General features: G+C 50.7%; 1 protein-coding gene across 1 annotated transcript in view; it reads right to left on the bottom strand.

The window, feature by feature from the left end:
• Positions 1-24,075, bottom strand: part of LOC135254071 (receptor-type tyrosine-protein phosphatase S-like) — a 254,574-nt gene that overhangs the window by 51,149 nt on the left and 179,350 nt on the right. Inside the window, exons 11-16 of the mRNA XM_064334022.1 lie at positions 23,223-23,367; positions 13,494-13,802; positions 10,764-10,957; positions 8,593-8,619; positions 6,651-6,768; positions 518-1,120 (exon numbers count right to left, since the gene is read on the bottom strand). Of these exons, the coding sequence (XP_064190092.1) occupies positions 518-1,120; positions 6,651-6,768; positions 8,593-8,619; positions 10,764-10,957; positions 13,494-13,802; positions 23,223-23,367 (1,396 nt within the window). The remainder of the gene's footprint in view (positions 1-517; positions 1,121-6,650; positions 6,769-8,592; positions 8,620-10,763; positions 10,958-13,493; positions 13,803-23,222; positions 23,368-24,075) is intronic.

Here is a 24,075-nt window from a genome sequence, read left to right as displayed (position 1 = left end):
TTTTGTGGTGAGAGTGAGGGGGAGGGTAGAGGGTGAAGGGGGGTAGAGGGTAGGGGGCTTAAAATAAATTCAAAGCGAAAATAAATAAAAAAATACAAAAATTCAATAATAATAAGGAAAAAAAAAACGGTAAATAAACTCAGAGGTGAGAAAGTGAGAAGGCCTACCTGTGGGGGGAGGGGTGTGTCTGTGAGGCTTACGTGTGTGAGTGCTGCCAGTGGCTGCAGGAGGAGGCGTGACTGACTCAACGACTGACTGACTGACTGACTGACTGATCGACCAATCAGCACTTACCTTCGTCATCAGGGGGAGGGGCTATCCATTTTTAAAAAGAGCGCTGATTTGAACTTTTTTTTTGTTTTGTTTACCTGCAGGCAAGTTTCCCCCCTGCAAATATATTTATTTCTTTTTCTCTCATTGGTTCATTGGTGGTGGTGGGGTTGGTTTTAGTTTTTTTTTTTTGTTTAATTTTTTTTCTTTTTCTCCCCCGTAAAGGAAGGAAGCAGGCGCGCCCTACCTGTGTGCAGGGGGGCCGTCCGAATCTGCACGGGGGGGCTGTAGGGCCCGGGACCTACGCTGGTGTGGGCGCGGACCTTCACGGCGTAGAGCGAGTCGGGCAGCAGGCCGCCGAGCGTGCAGCCCAGCTCGCCCGCGGGCAGCGCCAGTTCCCGGGGCGCGGCCGCCTCCGCCGCCCCCGCCTCCCCGTAGGCCACCGTGTACCCGGTGATCGGCCCGCTCTGCTCCGCCGGGAGGGGCGCCCGCCAGGAGAGCCGCGCCGAGCAGCAGGTCACGTTCCACGAGCCCTCCGAGATTCGGGGGTAACCCCGGGGCGCCTCCTCGGGCACCGTCAGCTCCCGGACGGCCTCCTCCCCGAGGCCGGCGCTGGTCTTGGCGGCGAGCCGGAACAGGTAGGTGGCGCCGCGGCGCACGTCGGCCACCGTGTAGCCCCGCTCGCCGGCCGCGAACTCCAGGGTGGCCGGCGGGGTCGCGCCCTTGCGCCCCAGCTGCAGCCGGTACCCCTCCACCGCCAGCCCGGGCGGCACCACCTCCGGTGGCTGCCACTGCACCACGGCGGAGCTGTCCGTCTCCTGGCGTACCAATAGGAGAGGAGGGCCGGGCACTGTGGGCGGGGAGAAGACAGGAGGTCAGCGATCGCTTTAAAACCCTCTTCATATTACTGTCCATTCGCAAGCCTATGAAACCATAACAATTATGTGATGAAATGCAGAACTTACACCCCAGCTGTGAGATACAGACCCTGATCTGGGATCAGTTTTGTCTTTTAGCTCATGGCTGATACGGTTAGCATTTGGACAGGGGCCGACTGACCCTGGATCAGCTCCTCTGCTCCGAATCGCTTCATGAATACAGTGCCCAACGGGTTAATGAAAGAGGAAGTGGGGGGATGGGGGGGTGGGGGGGGGAGGAGTGGCGCCAGTCCCTGACAGGGCAGTGGGGGGGGGGTCATCAAATGAAGGTGACAGGGTACGCAGTGCAATCGCCCCCCCCCCCCCTCCCCCCCAACCCAAAGAGCCTCCCGCAATCCCCGTCCCCAGGGAGCTGGGCACGTTTCCCATCAGCCCCGGCTTTAATGGCTGCTGTTGACACACACGACTCCTGATTGAGAAGGGATTGGGTTTCACTCACACACACTCACACACACAGACTCTCTGTCACACGCACACACACACACACACACACACACACACACACACACACACACACTCTCTCTCTCCCACACACACACACACACACACACACACACTCTCTCACACCACACCACACACACACACACACATACACACGAACGCACACGCACACACACACACCACACACACACACACTCTCGCACCACGACACGCACCACACACAACACACCACACACCACACACACACACACACACACACACTCACACACACACACTCACACACACCTCACACACACGCACACACACACACTCTCTCTCTCTCACACACACACACACTCGCACTCTCTCACACAAACATGCACACACACATTCTACACTCTCTCTCTCACACACACCCTCAATCTCCCTCTCTCTTTCTCTCTCTCTCTCTCTCTCTCTCTCTCAGACACGCAGACACACGCACGCAAACACACTCTCTCACTCTCTCTGTCTGGCTCCTAGTTCTCTACTGCTCTGTCTGCCCTTCTTGCCTGAAGCCAGAGATGGGAGAAGAAACAGAGGGATAGTGCCAGAGGGAGAGAGACAGAGAGAAAGAAAGTGGGAGAAAGAGGAAGAGAGAGAAAGGGAGAGAGAGAAAGAAAGAGGTGCCCCGCTCGATATGTAGACAGGAGTAACCTTCAGCTACATGGTGATTAAGCCACAGCTGCAGCTCACACTGGAGTGTTTGAGGGGCATATAACCCCCCCGCAACCCCCCAGGAGCCGGCCCCCTCGCCCGCGCGAGAAACACTTTACTCAGCATCAACACCCGCCGGGCCGGGGGGGGGGTCTACCCAAACGTCGGAGGGCAAACTTGATTGAAAATGCTTTTCCACACGCCTCAATTTAGCGGCCTGAGGTCAAACCACCCTCCGCCCCCCGCCCCACGCACAGAGGGGGGGGAGACGTTCAGCGTTCGACAGCCAAGGTCTTACGAACACCGCGGGCCTCCATATCCCGCCCCCCCGCCCCCCCACACCACCACCCCCCCCCAATCTAGCTCCCACCCGCCATGACTAAAAATGTAATTTCATGCGCTCGAATGAAATCTGAAAAAGATTCCTTTTTAGGAGACATGACCTTGGTAGGAGACAGCCCCCTTGTCCATTATCAAACGTCGCCCTTGTTTAAAAAAAAAAAAAGGAAATCGCAATTATCTTGTGACCTTGCTTTCTGAAACCACTGACCCAACCACCAGGGGGCCGACAAAGTACTAAATAGCCCAATTTACAAAGTCACCTGCCCCAAGGGAAGTTTAAAAATCCCTACAAAAATCTTAACAGGACCAAATATTTCTGACAAGTCCAACCCCCCATCACCACCATCTTGCGCTCCAACGTATAATTTGTAAGATCTCTGAAAAAAAATCTAGTCATTTTAATCTTAATTTATTAAGAAAAAAAAACATCTTCACACTCATTTAAAAAAAAAGAAAACACTTCAACAGTAGAGGGATCAATAAAATACAATTATATGAATAATATGGAACAGGGAGTAGTTTCCCTTAACCCTTTAAGGTGTGACATCACAAATATGCTCTTAGAATGCTCTTTGCTGAACATTCTAATGCTGATGTCACAATCATTACTGGTAACAGGAAGCAACAGAGTTCTAGAACACTGACTTTAGAATTTTGAAAAAACGTGGCCAAGTACAACACAATGGCAATTGGATGCTGGGGACAGTGATGCAATGACAGAAGCTTCTGCCACCGAGCGGAAATCTCCTGCAGTCGAGCAGAGAAAAATCTGTGGGGTTGGAGAACCACACCAGGCCGCACGGTGCGGACAGGAAGTGGAGGAACCCGCGGCCCTCTTCGCTCGCCGCGTGCGGCCTGTTCTGCTGGGCGTGGAGTCGGCCCCCCGCTGGTCTTTCTCGCGCGGCTACCGCGGCGCACCGTCGTTAGCATGAGCGGCGACCCCGCAGAGTGGGCGTCCTTATCAGGGTTACGAGGCGTCAGCTTAACCTGCCTGACAGCGGCGCGTCTCCGCGGAAACGGAGCGTGAAGACCGGGCGCCGTGGTAACGGAAGGCCGAGACCGAGCGCACGACAGCCCCCTGTCACATGACCGGCCGCGAAGCTCTTCAGTGTAAGCAGGGCTAAGTTGCCTGCTCTGTCCCGTACTATTCATTTTATCTTTCAGGGGGAGCTTAAAGCTGGTCCTTTTATTCGCTTTATTCCCCCCGCAGTTTAAATGGGGGTGTAAAGCAGGGCGGGGGTGTTGAGGAGGGGGGCTGAGGAGGGCTCTTTGAGGTACGCAGAGTCAAAGGGCTGAATCAGTCACGCGGGGCTTGGGCTGTAAGCAGAGTGACAGCGCTCCATTCTCCCCCTGTCACACTCTCTGACACCTGAGATAGGCACACCTGTCAGGCTCAAGCCCCCGGTAAGGGGGGTGGGGGTGAGGGGGTGGTGGGGGGGCAGGAAGGGTTTGAAGCCCGACACAGCAGGGAGACCAAACAGGCTCGCGTAATACGCTCCGCAACCTTTCAAAAAACGAAGGGTTTCACGGTCTTCTCCTTGCTGGGATTTCTTCCCCCCTTCATGCCCCCCCCCCCCCCCTCCGCTTGTACTGTTCATACCGTCTGTGCCTGGCGGGAAAAGCCAATCATCATCTGAAGAGAAAATTCTGAAAACCTAAACAAAATCCATGGAAGGTGGGAGGAGGATGCTGAGAGGTTGCAGGTTTGATTCCCAGCTGGGGGGGGGGGGGCTGCCAGACTGTGTCCCTGCGAGGGGTTCATTTCCAGCAGTAGAAATGGAGCGTACGGAGCCGTGTGTAAAATCATGAGCTGGAAGTCGCACTTGATAAGAGCGTCTGCGACATGCAATGAAGAGGAGTAATCACCGGGTAAGGCCTCGCCAGCAAAGCCAGGCTTCAGTAAGACAGGTTCGGCTTCCTACAGTGAGACAGGCCCTTTATCCTGAAGCAGTGCATATATCCTTCTCCCACAGGCTTCAGCATAGTCCCTTTTTATTTTTATTTTTGTCATGCCTGCGCCCTGAATTAGCTTCCTCCCCCCTCCCACATAATAGCCGTTTGATTACTGCCATCGCTAAAGCTAGCTCTGCAGCGAGCAGCTAGCGGATGACGCTTGCAGCTAGCAGCTACTTCTCGCTTCCGCGCAGCTGTACAGACACTGACCACCAAACCCAGGGTACAAAAAAAAGAACTTTAACCCAAACTTTAGACACTAGTAACGTTCCTATGGCTTGCTATTTTCAGACTGAAGACCATTCATTACAAAATGTAAAAATAGAAAAAAAAATGTAAATTGTACATTTCACAAGGCCTAATACGCTGTATTACCAAATGTATCTGGACACTCCTGGGTCTGGAGCTGTTTTTCATGATTTGGGCTACGCTCCTTAGTTCCAGTGAAGGCAAAACTTAATGCATTGACATTCTAGACGATTCCGTGCTTCCAACTTTGTGGCAACAGTTTGGGAAAGGTACTTTCCTGTTTCAGCATGACAATTCCCTTGGGCACACGGCGAGATCCGTACAGATATGGTTTTGTCAAGATTGGTGTGGAAGAACTTCATTGATTGGCCTGCACAGAGCCCTGACCTCAACCTGACCTGCATCCAACACCTTTGGGGTCAACTGGAAAGCCAACGGTGAGCCGGGCCCAATCGCCCAATCAGAGACCAGCCTCACTAATGCTCTTCTGGCTGAATGGAAGCAAAACCCTGCAGCAATGCTCCAACATCGTCGTTGAAGCAGCAAATGGTGGACCAACTCCATACAAATGCCCATCATTTTGGATGGGATGTTAGATGTCAGATGTCCTCATAGTGTAGGTTTATTTGAAAACACTGAGGGATCCATAGGGAATCTGTTTTCAAATGTTACCGGGAATCTAAATGAGTCACAGTATGCAAACACGTCTTTTACTCAGGTCTGTGCAGCGCTGGATCTTGAACATGTTGAAAATCGATTGAATCTGCCAGATTGCTTTCTTTGTTAGGACAAACTCCAGTCCCAGAGCGGGGACGTGAAGATGGATCATTTCTCTTCTGAAGCCTCTCATCGATGCTCACATATTTGTGCCTGATCCATACACACGACATTGATTGCTTCCCCTGCCCACTGCTGTGCTCGTGTAATTGGCCTGAACTGAACTGATCTGAACAAGCTTTATTAGGCCCCACAGGAGAAATTCATACCGATTTCTACCACACAGAAACAGGCACACAGGTGCACACGCAGGAAGGACACTGCCCCTCTCCAGACACGGAACGTGATCATCCTGCCCAGCAGCTACCATGCAGTCGGGCTGCATCCCTGCTGTTACCGCGGCTACCATGCAGTCGGGCTGCATCCCTGCCGTTACCGCGGCTACCATGCAGTCGGGCTGCATCCCTGCTGTTACCGTGGCTACCATGCAGTCGGGCTGCATCCCTGCTGTTACCGTGGCTACCATGCAGTAGGGCTGCATCCCTGCTGTTACCGTGGCTACCATGCAGTAGGGCTGCACCCCCATCGTTACCACGGCTACCGTGCAGTCGGGTTGCATCCCTGCCGTTACCGTGGCTACCATGCAGTCGGGCTGCATCCCTGTCGTTACCGTGGCTACCATGCAGTAGGCCTGCATCCCTGCCGTTATCGTGGCTACCATGCAGTAGGGCTGCATCCCTGTCGTTACCGTGGCTATAGTGCAGTAGGGCTGCACCCCTGTCATTACCATGGCTACCGCGCAGTAGGGCTGCATCCCTGCCGTTACCGGGACTACCGCGCAGTCGGGCTGCACCCCTGCCGTTACCGCGGCTACCGTGCAGTAGGGCTGCACCCCTGCCGTTACTGGGACTACTGCGCAGTAGGGCTGCACTCCTGACGTTAGCGCATCTTGCAGTTCCTTTCATAGCGCTGGAAAGGCCCGCGGGTTCGCCTGCGCGGAATGCTAATGCCTACCCACGCTGCGCTGCCGGGACTGAGGGTACTGATGATGTCATCGGTGCCTACCTGCTCCCTTGGTGACCACCAGCTTGGGCTTGCTCCGCGCGCCGTCTCCCTTCGTGGTGTACGCTGCCACGGTGATGGAGTAGGTGGTGTCCGGCTGCAAGCCCCCTATGATCATCTCCTGCAGGTACACACACACACACACACACGCACACACACATACACGCACGTACAAGCACACGCACACACACACACACACACACATACACACACGCACACGACACACACATACACACTAGGCACACGCACACACACACACACGCACGCATACACACACACAGAAGAGTACAGCAGTCAGACGCCATGCTACACACCATGGCCCAGCTCTTCCTGTTCGCCTGAGCGGTCATGGAGTTCATTTAATCCCACAGCATCACAAATCTGCCCACTGAGGACTGCAGATGGAAATGAACTCTGGCGTAACTCCGGTACGACCGTCCTTGTTATGTACAATTAAATCAACAAATAAATCTAATAAAATAAAAGTATGGGGAACTCTGTTTACTGCACGCTCTTATTTTTTATAAATTCATTTTGAGGACCTCAGCATTTGAACGTTGGTCCCTTTCTTGTCTTTGTCATTATTATCATTTTGTAAAACATTACTGGACACTAATTAAGGCTTGAAAAGTCCTCGCAAATTAATCAAGGAAAACAATTAATCTGTACATGCAGGCCAGTTATTTATGCGTGCAGAATCTCGCAGTCCGTTATATCGATGGGATCGCGTGACGGCAAAGTTCAGGGGTTAAACGAACACATGACCCTACAGGCTGCGTAGTTCTCAGAAGAGATGGGGTCACATTTGCAGAAGCATCCACGGGAAGTGGGGGGGGGGGGGGGGTGTTTGCAGTAAACTATATTTCCGCTCAATCAATTCAGGTACTGAAATTCAGTTAATGAGCTGCAAAAATATAAAGAAAAATAAATAATGCCTGCAACGTCTCCATGGAGATTTCAGTTTTAATGAACTCAGTCTCCTGAATTGAGTGGTCTGAAATGGAACCACGAACAACAACCCCCCCCCTCCCCCCCAAAGTCTGTGTGAAAACATACTCCACAACAACAACAACAACAACAAAAATACACAAAGCAAGGGGCCAGGGAGCAAGCAAGCCTACACTACCTCCATCACGGGGAAACAGGCTTAAATAAATTACACACCCAAAATGCACTTATGACATTAATAATAATAATAGTAATAATAATAATAATTCTCGAGAGGCATGCTTGCGGTGCTGGGAGATTTCTCTTGCGACTGCCCCACTGCACACTTGGCACACGACACACACAGCAGCCACAGACACACACCCCACGGCAGGTATTGCATCACCCCCCTTTAACCCTTTCAGGTGTGAGATCACAAATGGGGGATCGGAATTCTCTAAGCTGAACATTCTAACACTCATGTAACAATTCACTGCCGGTGACTGAAAGCAGTGGAGTTCTAGAACACTGACATAAGAATTTTGAAAACAAAACAAACAAACAAAAAAAAACATTCCAAACGACCTTGAAATCTTCAAAGGGGTTAATTCTGCCTCCTCCTCAGCTGGGTTCAAGCGGTGCGGGATAAGCCTGCTTCGTTAGCGTGTCGCTAACGTAGCATCAGCCGGCTCAACGTGTTCACTTAAAATGCAGGAACTCACCACCGCACGCCAGTTTAAAAATCAAACACAGCGCACAGACTACGCCGTGTGAGGCCGCGTATCCTCCTAACGCTGATTGGTCGAGGAGTAAAAATGGCCGCCGGGGTGGGGGCGGAGGGGGGGTGGGGTAACGAGCAGGATTGGTGCTGGGCTGATAACCCCGGGGGGAAGTGGCACGTTTGGGCACGTTTGGGAATGTGGAGACCAAGGCTGGGGGGGGAGGGGGGGGCTTTGGGGGTGATGCAACAGCTGACGTGTGTGATGTCACGGCTGCGCAGAGCGAGCTCCGTACTCACGTATTCGGCCGTATCGTCCATTTCCCACTGAACCCCGAGGGGGGGGTGCGCGGGGAGGGGGGGGGGAGCGATGCGACAGAGGAGAAGGAAAAGAGAGTGAGCGGGGAAAGAGACTGAGAGAACGACAGCGACTCCACACGTGGGGAAAAGGAGGCTAGAGGATGCTAGAGAAGGTTAGTCAGTCAGTCACAGGAAGTGGGAAAAAACAGAGGGATGGTTCTTATTGGTGAGTGAGTCGGCAGAGGAACATCCCATTGGCTAATCAAAATGTCACACATACAGGTCTTTCTACGATATTCTTACCCAGAACAACTCATAAAAGTGCATACATAAAATGTTTATGTTTGCATGCATTTAGGTTTCGCGTACCAAAACACGATATGCTAAACAGGAGACTGTTTATACTGAACAAGCCTGCGGTCTCTGTGGGTTGCCATGCTGGATTACGCGCTTACTGTGATTATTCCCCCTTAGTATTCCTACACTGCTTTCGAAAGTCATATCCGGTGAACATCACCATAAAACGCATACAATTTATGCCTAGGCCTACACCAGGCATCCCCGGGTTTACCGTCGGCACCACCGTAAATAATAAAAACAGGCGCCTTTTCAGGAACGAAGGGAGGAATCGCGCGCATATGCAAAACCCCCCCTCGTAAATTAGGGGGCGTGTAAACGAGGTTTCTTCCCTCTCGGTGTCTGCGTCGCTCGCTGTTCGGTTCTGGGCCGTGAGATAAAGCGCGACACGTCCACAATCGTATTTCGTGAAAGAAGGGGACCGTCTGTTCCTCTAACAACCCCCCCTCCCCCTCATCCCCTGCTCGTTTTGTTGAAAAAAACATCTGTAAATCAGCTGTAGCTTGTACACCTTGGATCGTGGAGAAAAGATGTTACAGGACAAATACTTATCGTATCAATTTTGTTATTTTATCCCCCGGTCCAGAGCAGGAAGGAAGTCACTCTAGCGTCCTGCTTTATGCCGTTTCCTGCTACACGCATTTTCATCAACCTCCGGCAGAGCTATCAAGAACGGGGTCTTCCACAGTCTCCGCATTTCAAATGGCGGTGTATCCGTGCGAGGGACTCACGGCCTATATTTAGTATTTGAAGAGCGAGTAAAAAAAAAAATAAATAAATAAAATAGCCGAGGAATTTGGTAATAACACCGCCGCTTTTTAAAATAAGCTTCGGCGGACGGTAATCGCGACGCGGAGATTCAGCACTTTCTCGCAGACCGAGCCGCTTCACCCAGAGACAGAAATTTAATTCATTTCCGTCTTTTATCCCCGCAATCCATCGCGTGACGATAAACGTTTTTTTTTGTTTTTTTTTCGCGGCAGCCCAGGCCTTTAGGTATTACGTGCGCTTCCCAACAAATTCCGTCATTTGGGAAAGCAATTTAGGGAGCGGGTAAGAAAGAGAAAGCACGGGTAGCTGATTTTGCAGTCTATTTTATGAATTTGTATTATTGAGTTAGTTACAAATGTGGAACTCCAAGATGGGACCTTAAACTCCCGTCTTGGAGAGCCACAACGTCCGCAAGTTTTTATGATTGGAAACAAGGTGAGCGGACCAGTCAGTGAATGAAATGAAGCACTCTGAATGCCGAAATAATCTAAAGACCCGGGGCTCTTTCCAATGTCTTATTTTTACCTCCTTTAAATCCCTTCCTCGCGTCCTCTTCACACTTCCATGACTCCACCCAACAGTACGCAAAGAAAGCACACGAGGATGGAGGAATCAAGGTGACGTGTATTAGGCAAATGGAAAGTCCTTGTTCAGTCAAGCTTCAGGTTGAAACCTCTCCAATTACAGATGAGGCAGATGGGGACAGCTGGATCCACAGGCCGATCGTTTATACGTCACTCGTTCTGAAGTAAAAATACTTCCGCAAAGGATGCACTAGTGTTTCCTTGCTCAAGCATCCTTCGGGAGCCTCCTAGCTCCTCCCTCATAGCTCCTTCAAGGAGCATTTAACGGGTTTGGAGTGTCCTTAAAAATGGCGGACCTCCGGGACAGGTGAGGACCGAGGAGGACGAGGACGGATAAAACAAGCGACCGGAAAGAGCCCCAGAAGACGCTGCGGATTTCAGAGCCCTGCGCCGGGCGGGAGACGGAACGCAGGTGTGACGACAGGTGAAGAGGGGGGGGGGGGGGGGGCGAGGCCTCACCTGCGCGTCGGCCAGCATCACGTCCTTTATGAGGGGCATGCCGCGCGACTCGCCGTTCTCCACGCGCACGTAGTGCACCTGGTAGCCGCGGATCTGCCCGTGCTGTCGCCCCGGCAACAGGGAGCGCCACATCACCCTGAGGGCGGTGGAGTTCAGAACCTCCACCTCCACCCGGCGGGGGGGGGCCCCCGGCACTGCGGAGAGGGAGGGGCTGTTACGCAGGTGTGTGCAGACCCACACGCATCCCTCACATGCACACACACACCCACACACACACACACACACACACAGACGCATGCACATACACACACCTCACACACACACACACACCCACACACACACACACGCACTCTCTCTCACACACACACACACACACACGCTGGTCTTTGTTTCAGACTGCTCTAAATGAATTAGGCTTTAATTGAGCCGGGTTTTGACAAACAGCTGGCAGCTGTCTGCTACCAACCCTTCAAATGAGAAACACTGTCATTCTCTCCCTTGATCAATCCCATTTTAGGTATTATCAAGCCAGTAATTTGCATTAGTGATTTATGCATTTAAATGACTAGAAATAAGCTGAGATATTGTTATCTAACAGAAACACAATTAATTAAAGTTAAATTGAAGTGAAATAACCAGCATACACCGACCCACACACAAACACATACAAACACACACACACGCACACACACAAACACACACACACACACACACACACACACACACACACACACACACAGACAGACAGACAGACAGACAGACAGACAGACAGACAGACACACACACACACACAGATTATGCACATAAATTCTAACAACCTGAACCAGGCAAAAGATTTCGGCACAGAACACAATTCATAGTACGCTCCAAACACTGTGATTGCTGGCAGTGGTGGTTTAGTCCTGGGAATGCTGATTAGGACATTGTCTTTTGTTGTGTGAAGCCTCAATCAATCTGATTGGCTCAACCAGGTCAATGATTGAGAGATCGATGTAGCTCCACCCATCCCCAATCTGCCATGCCCAAATGGTTCAAATTTGAAAAATTTTGGCGAATTTCTCCTTGGCTTCTCAGTAATGTGTGTGTGTGTGCACGCGTGTCTGCTTGTGCGTGTGTGTGTGTGTTTGTGTGTGTGTGAGTGTTTAGGAGGGAGTGTAGCTCAGGCCTACATCACACGACAGGGGTGGTCAATCTCATTCCTGCAGGGTCGGAGTGTGTGCAGGTTTGCACAGTCGCCGATTACACTGGTCGGGTTGGCTAATTATCTGAGTACGCTCACGCAGGTTTAACCGCACAGATTCGATCTGCAACGCGACGTTTCATGAGACACAGGAACACAGGAACTTCAGCTGTCGTTCCTGAACTAATCAAGAAATGTATCTCAAATATGAGTAATTAATTATGAGTGGACTAACTGGCTAATTGAGAGCAGAAGTCGAAGCATGAAATCCAGAAACAGATGCGGCCCTCCTTGTCCTCCTGTCATACGGCCATTAAATTGCCCCAGTGAAATGAGCTCTCCTGTAGCAGGCTGGGTGACAGTCACCCGCCCCTAACCCCCCCCAAACCTCCCCAAACCCCCCGGTGTCCCGGGGCAGGTGTGCCCGATCTTATCTGAGCAGGGTCCCCTTGTGTGGACGTAAGCGTTTCCTTTAGCCAGCACTGAAATGCCAGATTCAGCTAATCAACTAATCATGGTCTCCCATCTAGGCCCTGATTAGTGGAGTCAGGTTTTTTGGGGGGCGGTTGTGGGGGGCGGGGTAAGCCAGTTAGAACAAAAGACAGCACCTATAACAGCCCCCCACTCTACAGTTCTCCTATCACCCCCCCTCCACCCCCCACATTTCACAGTACGCCCAGTGAGCGCGCTCAGCAGGGGGGAAAAAAACGAGAGACACCGCGAGGGCGGTTTTTCGGTTGGGTGCGTTCCTGACCTCCGTCGCCTGCTCCGCCCCGCGCCTCTACCTTCCCGACGGCCGGTCTGAGCGAGAGCTGTCAGCCTCTCGAACCCGGGGCCGCTCGACCGGGCCCCGGCAGACAGGCAGGGGCCTGACCCTGATGGACGGAGCGCTGCCTACAGGTGTAACTAAGGCTGCTCCGTGGGGCGGGACCGGGGGCCTACAGGTGTAACTAAGGCTGCTCCGTGGGGCGGGACCGGGGTTACAAAATCCCTCCGTCAAATTTTGTGGCCGAAGCTGTATCACCCCATTCTGTTTCTCAGTGTGTGTGCGTACGTGTGTGCGCGCATGTGTGTGTGTGTGTTTGTCTGTGTGTGTGTGTGTGTGCTTTCCCTCTGTAGTTATGTATTGTCATGTGAGCGCGGGGGGCGGAGGTCATTTCAATTTCAATTTCAATTCAATAAAATCCATTCCGGAAAAGGAACCTTAAATTAGAAAATGTCCTTGATGATGAAAAAAAAATATCCCTCATACTGCCAGGAATATTTCTATGAGGATTTTTTATTTTTTTCATTTTTTTTTACAATTCAGCTTCAGCTGTAATTTTCCATTCCATTTCCTCAATTGAAATTGATTGAACTGAAATGCCAATTGGACCCCCCAGCCCCACCCCCTCACCCTCATCCCTACTCCCCCCACCCCACCTCCACCCCCACCATCACCATCCAATCCTCTAATCCCCCAACCTGCTACACTGGGCATTGCACCACAAAGCACTTAAAAAATAAAAAATAAATAAAAAATAAAAAACAAAAAATAAAGTGTTAAGTACCGTCCTCGTCGGTCCGGCACAGCAGGGGCTGGCTCTCCGGACCCGTCCCCTCGCCCGTGAAGGCCGCCACGGCGACTCGGTACTGGGTCCACTTCTCCAGCCCCTGCAGGAGGAGCTGGCCCGCGGCGGGGGGCACGGTGGACTCCTCCACGGGGTCCGGCCCGGGCGGGGCCCCCTCCGCCCGGTAGCGCACTACGTACCCCGCCAGGGCGCCATTCATGCCCTCCGCAGGCGGGGGGCGCCAACTTACCAGCAAGGCGGTGGAGCTGGAGCTGCTGCACTTAATTTCTTGAGGGGGGGCGGAAGGCTCTGGTCGGGCAAGGGGAGGGGGAGGGGGGGGGGAGGGAGGGGAAGGATGGAGGAGGGGCAGGAGGAATGGGGGGAGGCGGGAGGGGAGGGGAGGGGAGGGAAGGGGGGGAGGAAGGGAGAAAGGGGTGAAAAACAAACAAAAAAGATGGGAGAGATAAAGAAAAAACGAAAACGAAAACAAAACTAAAAAAAAGAAGAAAATTTAAACGAAGCATAAAAAACGAGGAAAACGAATAACAACTAAATAAAATTCGACTCACGGGGGAGGGGAGGGGGTGACGAACGCAAATTAAAAGTGAAAGGGGAGCGGTGAATCTCGGAAAAAAGTAATTAAAAGCGAAATGCAGACAGCCATGAGGAAGCAAACGAGGACTTTTATTTTATTATTATTATTTTTGGGCTAAATCACAGGCAGCCAGCGAGCAGAAAGCCAACCCGCTTTTATTTACAGTAGCAGGAGAGGCGCTGACCTTTGACATCCCCAGAGAAAAGAGTCTAATTAAAGACAAGCACATAAAACGTGAATTAAATATGAGGCTTTTTGGCTTCGCGCCCCACCGGGGCTTGCTTGCCACAGCCCAATTATCGATTTAGGGGCCCGAGGGCCCAGGAGGAAACAGTCTGTGACCGCAGGATATTCCCCCCACCACCCCCACCCCCACCCCCCTCCCGCGCTCAGTAGAAGGGGCGGAGGAATTTACACAACTTTTATTTGTAATTGTTTTAAAAGCCACTCACAAAACACTGTGGCGCTCCTTCCGTAACGTATTGAAAACCTACACCTACCCTGTAGGCTCTCGGGGAATCGATACGAAAGTCTAATTTCGAACCCCGTGAGGTGGAGCGGCTGAGCGTTTTTCACGAGTGCCCCGTGCATTATTATGCCAATAAAACGTTTGACTTCCCTGCCTGAGCTCTGCGTTAAAAAAGGGCCAAGCGCACGTAAACGTGACTCCCTTCTTAATTCAAATACAAAACCGCCATTTTGTTTCGTATAGCGGGTGTGCTGCCAACTATTTGGGGGTCAGGTTTGTTTAAATCGCTGTTTCCAACTGACAGTTCAACTGACACTTCTTCATTTTCCCCAGGTCATTATTTATTATTATTATTATTATTATTATTATTATTATTATACGAAAATGGTCAAATTAACCAAACAAGCAACAAAAAAAGCATTCCATGGGGGCTGAGTGAAGAACCTGCAACAACAAATTTGATGAGTTTTCATTCCCAAAATCAAAGGGGTGTGGGGGGGGGGTACAAAAAACCGAAAAGGGGGGTAGGGATCGTAAAGTTCATGGCAACTGAAGTGAAACGGAAAGAAAGAAAACCGTTAGGTAAAAAATGACAACTCATAACTCATAACGCAAATAACTGGGCCATCAATAAGAACGTAAAAAAGAGGAACAGTAACATTAAAAAAAAAAACAAAAAAAAACAAAAAAAAAAAAACACAGGCACCTTCATTTATACGTACCTTGCTTTCCTTCAAATACTAACTGTTAAAGACTTTCTTACCACCAGCACCCGAACACAGGGAGAGCACCCCCCCTGGGTCGGTGGGTTCGAACCCTCTCCTCTCCTCAGTGGAGCGCTCCAAATGGGACTACACCCCCAGCCAAATCCAAAATTGGGGTCCCCCCACCCCCACACTGGCCCTCTCGCGGGCAGTGGTGTTAAAATGGCCGCTGTTTTCGGACGTGACTCTCGCGTCTCTCTTCCCGGGAGGAGAGGGCTGTGACCCTGTGCTTAAATTCAGACTGCGCTCTACGGGCGCCTCTTGGGCCCGAGGGTCCACAGGCGTGAGAGAGGGGAACCGTTTTCGGAAAGCCTGACCCCCCCCCACCCCGTGCGCCTGTATGCGGGACGTATTCGAGAGAGACGGTTTGCAAAAAAAAAAAAAAGAATCCCATTTCACATTCTAACATTTAAGCATTTCAGCAGACGCTCTTATCCGAAGTGGCGTACTCTCCCCCGCTCACGTGCGATCCGTTTACACTGCTGGACATTCTATTCTGGAGAAAACGCAAGTCCGTTCAGACGGGCCAGCTCCTATCGACTGGCTCTAAGGCAGGAGGAGAGTGCTGGTGCACTTACTAACCCTCTGCAGTGTAAGGTTTCTTTGGAATGTTTTATTTTTTTCCACTCCAAAATTTTAAGTCAGCGTTCTAGAACTCCACCGTGTTCAGTTACCAGCAGTGATTGTGACATCAGCGTTAGAATGCTCGGTTACCATTACTGATTGTGACATCAGCGTTGATCACACCTTTGTGACCTCACACCTTTAACGGGTAAACAGTGAGGCCGACGACCCAGGCAGAGCCGTGCTAAAACCACGGCCCCATTTCCTTAAGCAGCGGCGGGTTCCTAAAGCTATACGTGCTATAGACGCTAAATGTGCTATACACGCTAAACGTGCTATATGTGCTTCATGTGCTATAGGTGCTATACATGCTAAACGTGCTATACACGCTAAACGTGCTATACGTGCTTCATGTGCTATAGGTGCTATACACGCTAAACGTGCTATACATGCTTCACACGCTATACGTGCTTCACGTGCTATACATGCTAAACGTGCTATACGTGCTTCATGTGCTATAGGTGCTATACACGCTAAACGTGCTATACACGCTAAACGTGCTATACGTGCTTCACGTGCTAAACGTGCTATACGTGCTTCACGCGCTACACGAAGACGGAGCCGAAACCCTGAACCCTTCCTGCAGCGGCTCACATCGTTTACTCCCTTTTTTATTTCTTCACTCGTTTCCTTTTCATTTCGTGTAATCCCTTCCCAAAAGATTATCACTATGCTTTTTTTATTTTTCTTATTCAAAATCTTAACGTCGCAATCGATTTTCCGCATCTTCCAGGCACAGAGGAGCCGGAGACTTGACTGAGTGACTGAGCCGCCTCTCGAGACGCTCCTCGATCCTCCACGCCACCCCCCCCCCCCCCCCTCGCTCCCCGCCCCCCCGCCCCCTCAGTAATCCTCACCGCCGCGTTAACAGCCTCTTCAGGCGCTCGCGGTTTCAGACGCGAGCTGGCAGAACGATTGATTAAACGCCGTTTCCTCCGATGCCCCCCCCCCCCCCCGTTTGGCCAATCAGACGAAAGAGAGAGAGACCGGACGAAAGGAACGCGATTGGTTCGTCTGGCTCGGCTCAATCGACGTTTACCTGCGGTCTCGCTATTTTGCGTTTTTTTTTGTTTTCGTTTCGTTTTTTTATTTTTTTTATTCGAATGCGTACAGATGTTTATTTTCATTCCCGATATTGGCATTCCTTCGACCGCGATTAAGGAATTACCAAAACTTCCGCCGAACGACCGCGCGCTAATACAAATACTCCCAACGTATCTACTAAAACCCAGAGCAATTACACTAAGTGGGAGGCTAAACTGCTTGTTTGGCTAAATGCAGGGGGATTGGGAATCTGCCGCTTTAATTTGAGAGATAACACTCCGCTGGCTGGCAGGCGGCTTCAAGGTATAATCTGAATGTGTAACAAAGCCGGAGGAGAGAGAGAGAGAGAGAGAGAGGGGGGGAGGGGGAGAGGCTCCACGCACCCACCGCTCATCGGCAAAGCGTGAAATGAATTAAACGCTATGAAATGGGATTCTTATCTGCGGCTTTCCACCCCCCCCCCAATGCGCCCCCCCCCCCACCCCTCGCCGTGCTGGACCCTGACCTACCCGGCTCTCCGGGGAGCCCCTCCCATCGGAGGGCCCCTGTGTCCCAGCTCTCTCTGCATGTGGACTCTCAGGCCCCCCGTACGTCCGTCTGTCCGTCCGTCCGTACGTCTGCCCGTCCGTACGAGGGCTCCCGACTGTCTCAACCTGAGGTCTGATTGGGCGGGCCCATTTCCCAGAAGGCTCGGCTGCCACGGGGAGACGCCCACCCCCACCCCCCGCCCCCGCCCCCAATGACCAGAGGGGGAGTGTCTATCTCTCCTTCCCACCAATGCCCCCCCCCGTTACCGCAAAGTCCCACTGAGCAGTTTACCGCTGCCTGGAGCGGGCGGGTAAAGCATGCTCCTCTAGCAGCTCGCCCTGGCGTTCTTCAGGATGAGCTGCTAGTCAAGTCCCAGCATGCAGTGCGGTGTGGACGGTCAGCAAGGTACTGTTCCATTGCTGAGGTCATGTGACTAAAAGGGCAGGGAGGGGTGGGGGGGGGGGTGTTGCAGGGGTTGATGGGGGAAGGAGAGTACTCCACTGTCCACACAGCTGCTCACTGCTGTGATTGGCTCTGGTCCTCAGTGGGCGGAGAGATTCCCCATGGCAACTTAAGCAAGGCCGCACTGATCACATAAATAAATTAATAAATTTTTTTTTTAAAAACAACAACACTGGGTCAAACAGCCTGAGGGGGGTACTTGTACCAGAAATAATATTACTGAGAAGAGAGAGAAAAAAAAAACAAAAAACGAAACAAAAGCAAATTTAAGTCATGTTTAGTCTCCTCATTCGCAATGAAGTCCAGACTGCCAAACAAGGTCAGGGATTTGGTTCACAGTCTCGTGCTCCGGCTACGACCGCCATAATGCGCCCGCAGGAGCGGACGCTCGCATTTTTAACGGGCCTCTTTAACACTCAACCCCGTTCGTGTTTTTCGATTCATCTCCCAGTGTGTCTGGGGAAAACGTGCGGTTGTGTGCGAGGGGGGGGGCGGGGGGGGGGGGGCAAGGCGCGGGGAAGGGGGGTAAACACACCTCGCTCGTTAATGCCGTCGTGAGTCCTCGGAGGCCAGCAATCCCACAATGCCACAGCGCTCCAGCGGGGGGTGTGTGTTTCTAATGAAGGTTCCCGCCGGCACTAGGACTGCAGTAATTGGACTGTGAGCTACAGGACGGCCAGCCTTGTATATATATATCTTTACAAGACATCGATACCGTGGTGGAGAGCTTGTGCTTTTTGTTTGTCCTTTAAAAAAAATTTTTTTTTTTTTTAGTTGGTTTGTTTGTTTTTGGATCGGGCTCCGCAACGACACACCGGATTTCTGGCCGCGCCCCCCCGATTTCCCCCCAGCTTGGCTCCGTTACTGTCGAGCCGGGACGACTCCGTCTTCACTGCTTGCCTTACGAGAGCAGGTGCCTTGTGGGGGGAGGAATACGCTTACGCTACGCGTCGCGGGTTGTAAAAAAAAGCTCTCGGCTGTCATGAGTCCGGATCGGTCCCACCTGTGAGGCACGGACACGGCCCGTAAAATTTTAATGAGCCGTCGCTGGCCGTGGGGCAGGGGGAGGGGGGGGGCGCAACTTCAAAGAAGTTTCAGTTGATGTAAACAACAATGTTTGGGGGGGGGGGTGGGGTGGGTTTGGGGTGGCATGTTTTTGGGGGGTATTGGACATGGACTAATAGGATATATACATACTGCCCTAGGGGATGTGATTGCCTGCCCCCACCCATAATTAATCAGAAAATACTGATTTCTTCTTTTCAGACCCTAAAAGTCTCTAACAGGAGACCTGGGTGTGTCATAGGCAGGCGTATCACTTGCACTCTCTGACAGCTAAGAGCGGGAGAGAATGTTCGGCCGAAATGTTGAGCCAGATACTACCGACCCCTGGGCCAGAAACGCAATATTTCCAGATAAATCAGGAGAACTCTTATCTCTGAGACTGTTTAACCCTTTCAAGAGTATGGAATGATTCTTCAAAATTCCAAGTCGGTGTTCTAGAACTCCACTGCTTTCAGTTACCAGCAGTGATTGTGACATCAGCAGTAGAACGTTGCTGAGAACATTCTAGTCGCAGTTGGAGAAGGAACGCTACACGGATATGGAGATATCAAAGCATCAAAAAGGGTTTAGTTTTGCCAGTCAAAATTATGAAAAAAATAAGAAGTGGCAAACAAGTTGGGATCCAAGATATCCTTAGTGGTAAAGTTTAAACGCCTTTTCTGAAACGTGGCAATTTTTTTTTTTTTTTTTAAACATGCGGGACCTACGCGTTGCAACCTCACACAGCCTTCGTCAGGGTTGATCCTAATCGGGTATCTGTGATGTCACACCTTAAAGGGGTGGGCAGGAGCTTTTGGCAGCCTGGACTTCCCTCGCGAACCTGCTCGAGGGCAATCCTGACACTTACCTCCCAGCGAATCCACAAGCTAATATCTGTCTCTGCACCCGGTACCCATGGTGCACCTTTTCAAAAAAAAAAAAAAACCAAAAAAAAAACCGACTGCTTTCTGACTGTCCCGAGCCTGAATGACTTTCCTGGCCTCCAACGAGGAAATCCATTTCTGTTTTAACCCCTGCTTGAGGAGGGACCTGACCCCGCCTCCCGCACATGTCGGCAAATCAGCGGAGGAGAAAATGAAGAATCGGGGAGCTGAACAGGGGTCCCCCCAGATCAATCAGAGGGCTAAAACAGCTTCCTGGAGAATACTTACTTTTACTGTTAGTTTAATGGATTTAGTATGGATTTCTTTTTCTTTTTGTTGTTGTTGGAGTAAGAGCTGTCCCTTCGCTGGTGATGACTGTCACGTTCGAAATGGCAGCCAGCAAACGCCAGAAACAAGCTGCGTCCTCAATGTGATGTGAGCCGTATGCATTTACGAGAAAACCAAAACCCCGAAATCCATTAAAGAAAAAAAGATATTCAAAAGAAGAACGACAAAAAAAAGAAAAGAAATTAACTTAAATGATAAGAGCAAATCAGAGAGAAAAAGCCAGGTGACATCAAGCCATTCCAAAGAAAGTAAATAATTTGTTTCATTTCAGAGGGAGAAAGGGTGAAGAGGAACAAAGACACAGACGAAGAGATAGAGAGAGAGAAAGAGAGAGGAGCGTCCCCGTTCATTCCGCTGTGCAGTTATCCCCATCGAAAGGAGGAGAAGAGGAAAGAGAGAGAGAGAGACGCACACACAGGGCGTGCACGTAATGCTCAGACTCACAGACAGCTGGACAGACAGACCAGATGGATGGATGGATGGATGGATGGATGGATGGGTGATGGATGGTTGAACACACGCAGGCTGGGTCATGCCCGATCTGGCAAGGATGCAGTCCCTCCCCCCCGCCGCCCGCCCATCCCAACACAACCTCCCCCCCACCCCCCCACCCCTAACCCCCACGTTACTCTGGGACATGCATCATATGCTGATGACATCCTCCCCTCTGACCCCCCCCACCCGCTCCCCCCTCCTCTTTCTCTTTAAGGAGGAGCTTAGCGGAGAGTTCCCTCCCCATTGGCTGCAGCCAACGACCTGCACCGGCAGAGACAGGGATGTGTTTGAGAATCCCCCCCAACCCCACAACCCGCCAACCTGCCATGACTTTCCAAAGCTCCGCCCCCTGAGGTCACGACAAAAAGGGGTCAACACTGGCGACAAGAGGCCTGGAATCTGAGTGACAGAGAACTCCACTTGCCCCGCCTCCTTTAGAAAGCAGGAAGTGCAGTGTTTTCCTGCCCCCCCCTTAACTGCCATAATGTCCAATTTTTTCCCTTAGTGTTTCCTAATTAAATCACAAAGATTAAGTCATAACTCACCCATATATTGGTAATCACATACCCTTACTAGGGCCCATGTGAATGTCTAAGTGGTGGTACAGATCACAATAATGAATTGACTTCTTAATCAATGCATCGTCTTCCTGATGTGCAAACCGAGAACACATCTCTTAAAATTAGCTTCCGATTCGAAACGGGAGTCGTTGAAAAGTCAAAAACAAAAAAGGGGGGAAAGCCACCGTGTCCTAACAACATCGCAGCCGGGGCGACGTTCAGATAACTTTCACTGAAAGCCAGGGGGCGGAGCTTAAAATGGAGGGCGAAGCAGGTGTTGACGTGTGGCTTTGATAGGAGTACTGTGTATAAGATCAGGTAAAAGCGCCAGACACTGCACTATGTCTACGGCAGGGTGATTGAGGGGTGCACAACCGGCATCACCTAATCATCATATGTACGGATTCAAAATCACGCCCTCTCCACTACCCACAATCCCCCCTGGGGTCTCGATGCAACGGAAAGTCATGGCAGTCATCGAGGCAACAACATTGTGTGCGACTCACACAGTGTCACAAGGGAGAGAGTTGCTGACAGAAAAGTAAAATGTCAAAAATGAAGTTATAAATGAAATATAAACAAAAATCATAAATTAAAATTAAAATTAAAAAACAAACAAATCACTGCTGTCGTCTGGAAACCACATCTCAGTCTTTGTTCTCCTGCTATAGAATCCATAACATGTGACACACTTGGGGAACCAGAAACCAAGAGGAACACAACCGAACAGAAAGGTAAGAGAGAATGCGCCTCTCTCTTACACGCGGAGTGTAAGGTTCGAATCCATTAAACTAAGCACATGGAAGTCACACCTTCACCTGCTCAACTTACACCTACCCCTCCCTCCCCCACCACCCCCCACCCCCACCACCTCCCTCCCCACCTCCTTCCAGAGACATAAACACACAATGTCAGTGTTGCTGGAAATGAAGAAAAAAATCCATTTTATTTGCAACATTAACTCATGTCGTTTCAGGTTAATAAATCAGCGAAGCGTGAACAGAACCGCGTGTCTCGGCTTTAAATCAACAAGCCGCTCGCTTTCTCCAGGAGGGGAGGTGTCAGGATGCGCTCACTCTTATTTTTTTTTTTGCACATTTCTGGGGCGTCTATCAGACTCAGTCGCAAGCCCTCGTGCTAACAGGAAATTACCGTTTTTTTTTTGTTTTGTTTTTTTTTTGGAGTAAGGGAAAGAAACAGGAAAGGCAGATTTGATTTCTGAATTCTGATCAAAAGAACAAAGCTGTTTTTGCGACCCTCGAATGCCCACCGACACCGCACACTGTTCAGAAAAAACAAAACAAAACGAAACAAGACAACAACAAAAACCTGGGGTCAGAACAGTTCATCAGTTCATTGTCCAATGGCATTCTTTTAGCTTCAGCGCTAGAGGGTGGGCTAACACAGCGCTAGCATTTCAAAGCAGTAATTACATTTCCCCATTTTTGGACTGTGGACAGACCCGACGTCCTCTTTTTACCCTGCGGGCACCTCAGAAGTAGCTATCCACCAATCAGCATCTGCTTTGTTCCATTTGTTTGTTGCCAACGTACCAGCCGTGATTGGTGGATCTCCAACTCCGGGCTCTATTGAGAAGATGGCAACCGTAGACTGTTACTATGGTGAGGACACCAACGTTCCATCCCGGTTCTACTAATCTGGCACATGCAGGCATGTTCAACCCTGTGTGTACAAGTTGGTCTGAGGAGTCACAGAGAGGTGGGGGGGGGAGGCAATACAGCTATATTTTTCTGACCAGATCTCACACCTTTTTTTTGGGGGGGGAGGGGGGGTGCGCATAACCCGACACCTCCTTTGCTCCTGACAACCCAAAACGCCACTCACCCCTTAGAACCCCAAATCCACATGACCCCTTTACGAAGGCAAGAGAGTAAATGAGAGAAAGACATACTGGCTTGCGCGGTGGCCTGGTGGATTTCGTTGGTGAAGGCTCCCACGCCCTTCTTGGAAACGGCCGCCAGAGAGAAGTGGTACTCCGTGTTCGCCTTGAGTCCCTCCACCACGTAGGACGAGGACGGGGGGAAGGTTCGGGACACCTGAGCACAGAGAGGAGGGGGGGTTAAGCAGTGGAGCTCACGGTCACACCCAAAAAAAAAAGGCACGTCTGGAATTTTTTTTTCTTCTTTTTCTGTTTTTAAAAATACCCAGTTTTACTGTTATTGTGGTTGTGTTGAGTTTTTTTGGATGTGTGTAGTCACGTTTGTTGATCAAAAACGGGTTTTGTCTTGATGTTGAAATTTTGTTTGTAATATTAATAAGAACTTGTTGTTTTGGGTGAATTTTCTTTATAGATTTTTGACTTTTAAAGGAATGTGTTTCAGTAAATACGGAAATTTAAATTCAAAACCAATAAAGGACAGCCGTGTGAAAAAAAGGCGGGAACGGATCAACCGACAAAAAGGTAGTCAGGACTGACGAGGACAAGGTTCTAGAACATTCACAGTCGGCAAGGGACTGCCTCGGCACGAACTGCCCCAGATTGATCCGCCTGACAGATGGCTGTTGCAGTCTCTCGCGAAGCAACGCGTTAAATCGTTCATCTTACAGTTACAAAAGCGAGACAGATCAGCTCATCTGACCTGTAAGTTTTTATGGAGAAGGTTATATCATTTGTCATTTTGATATGGACTGTGAAGTTTACTTGACTTGACTGCTGTTTGTAGTTTTGACGTTTGACCTGGGCTTGTTGCTACCTGGAGAAAGCTTAAAGAAGACATTAATCTGTGGTTCACGCCTGAAGCTCC

This window comes from Anguilla rostrata, chromosome 4, assembly GCF_018555375.3.
Source record: "Anguilla rostrata isolate EN2019 chromosome 4, ASM1855537v3, whole genome shotgun sequence".
In the NCBI taxonomy this organism is placed as follows: Eukaryota; Metazoa; Chordata; class Actinopteri; order Anguilliformes; family Anguillidae; genus Anguilla; species Anguilla rostrata.
Note: the sequence above shows the minus strand (reverse complement) of the source record. Positions and strands in the feature narration are given on the sequence as shown.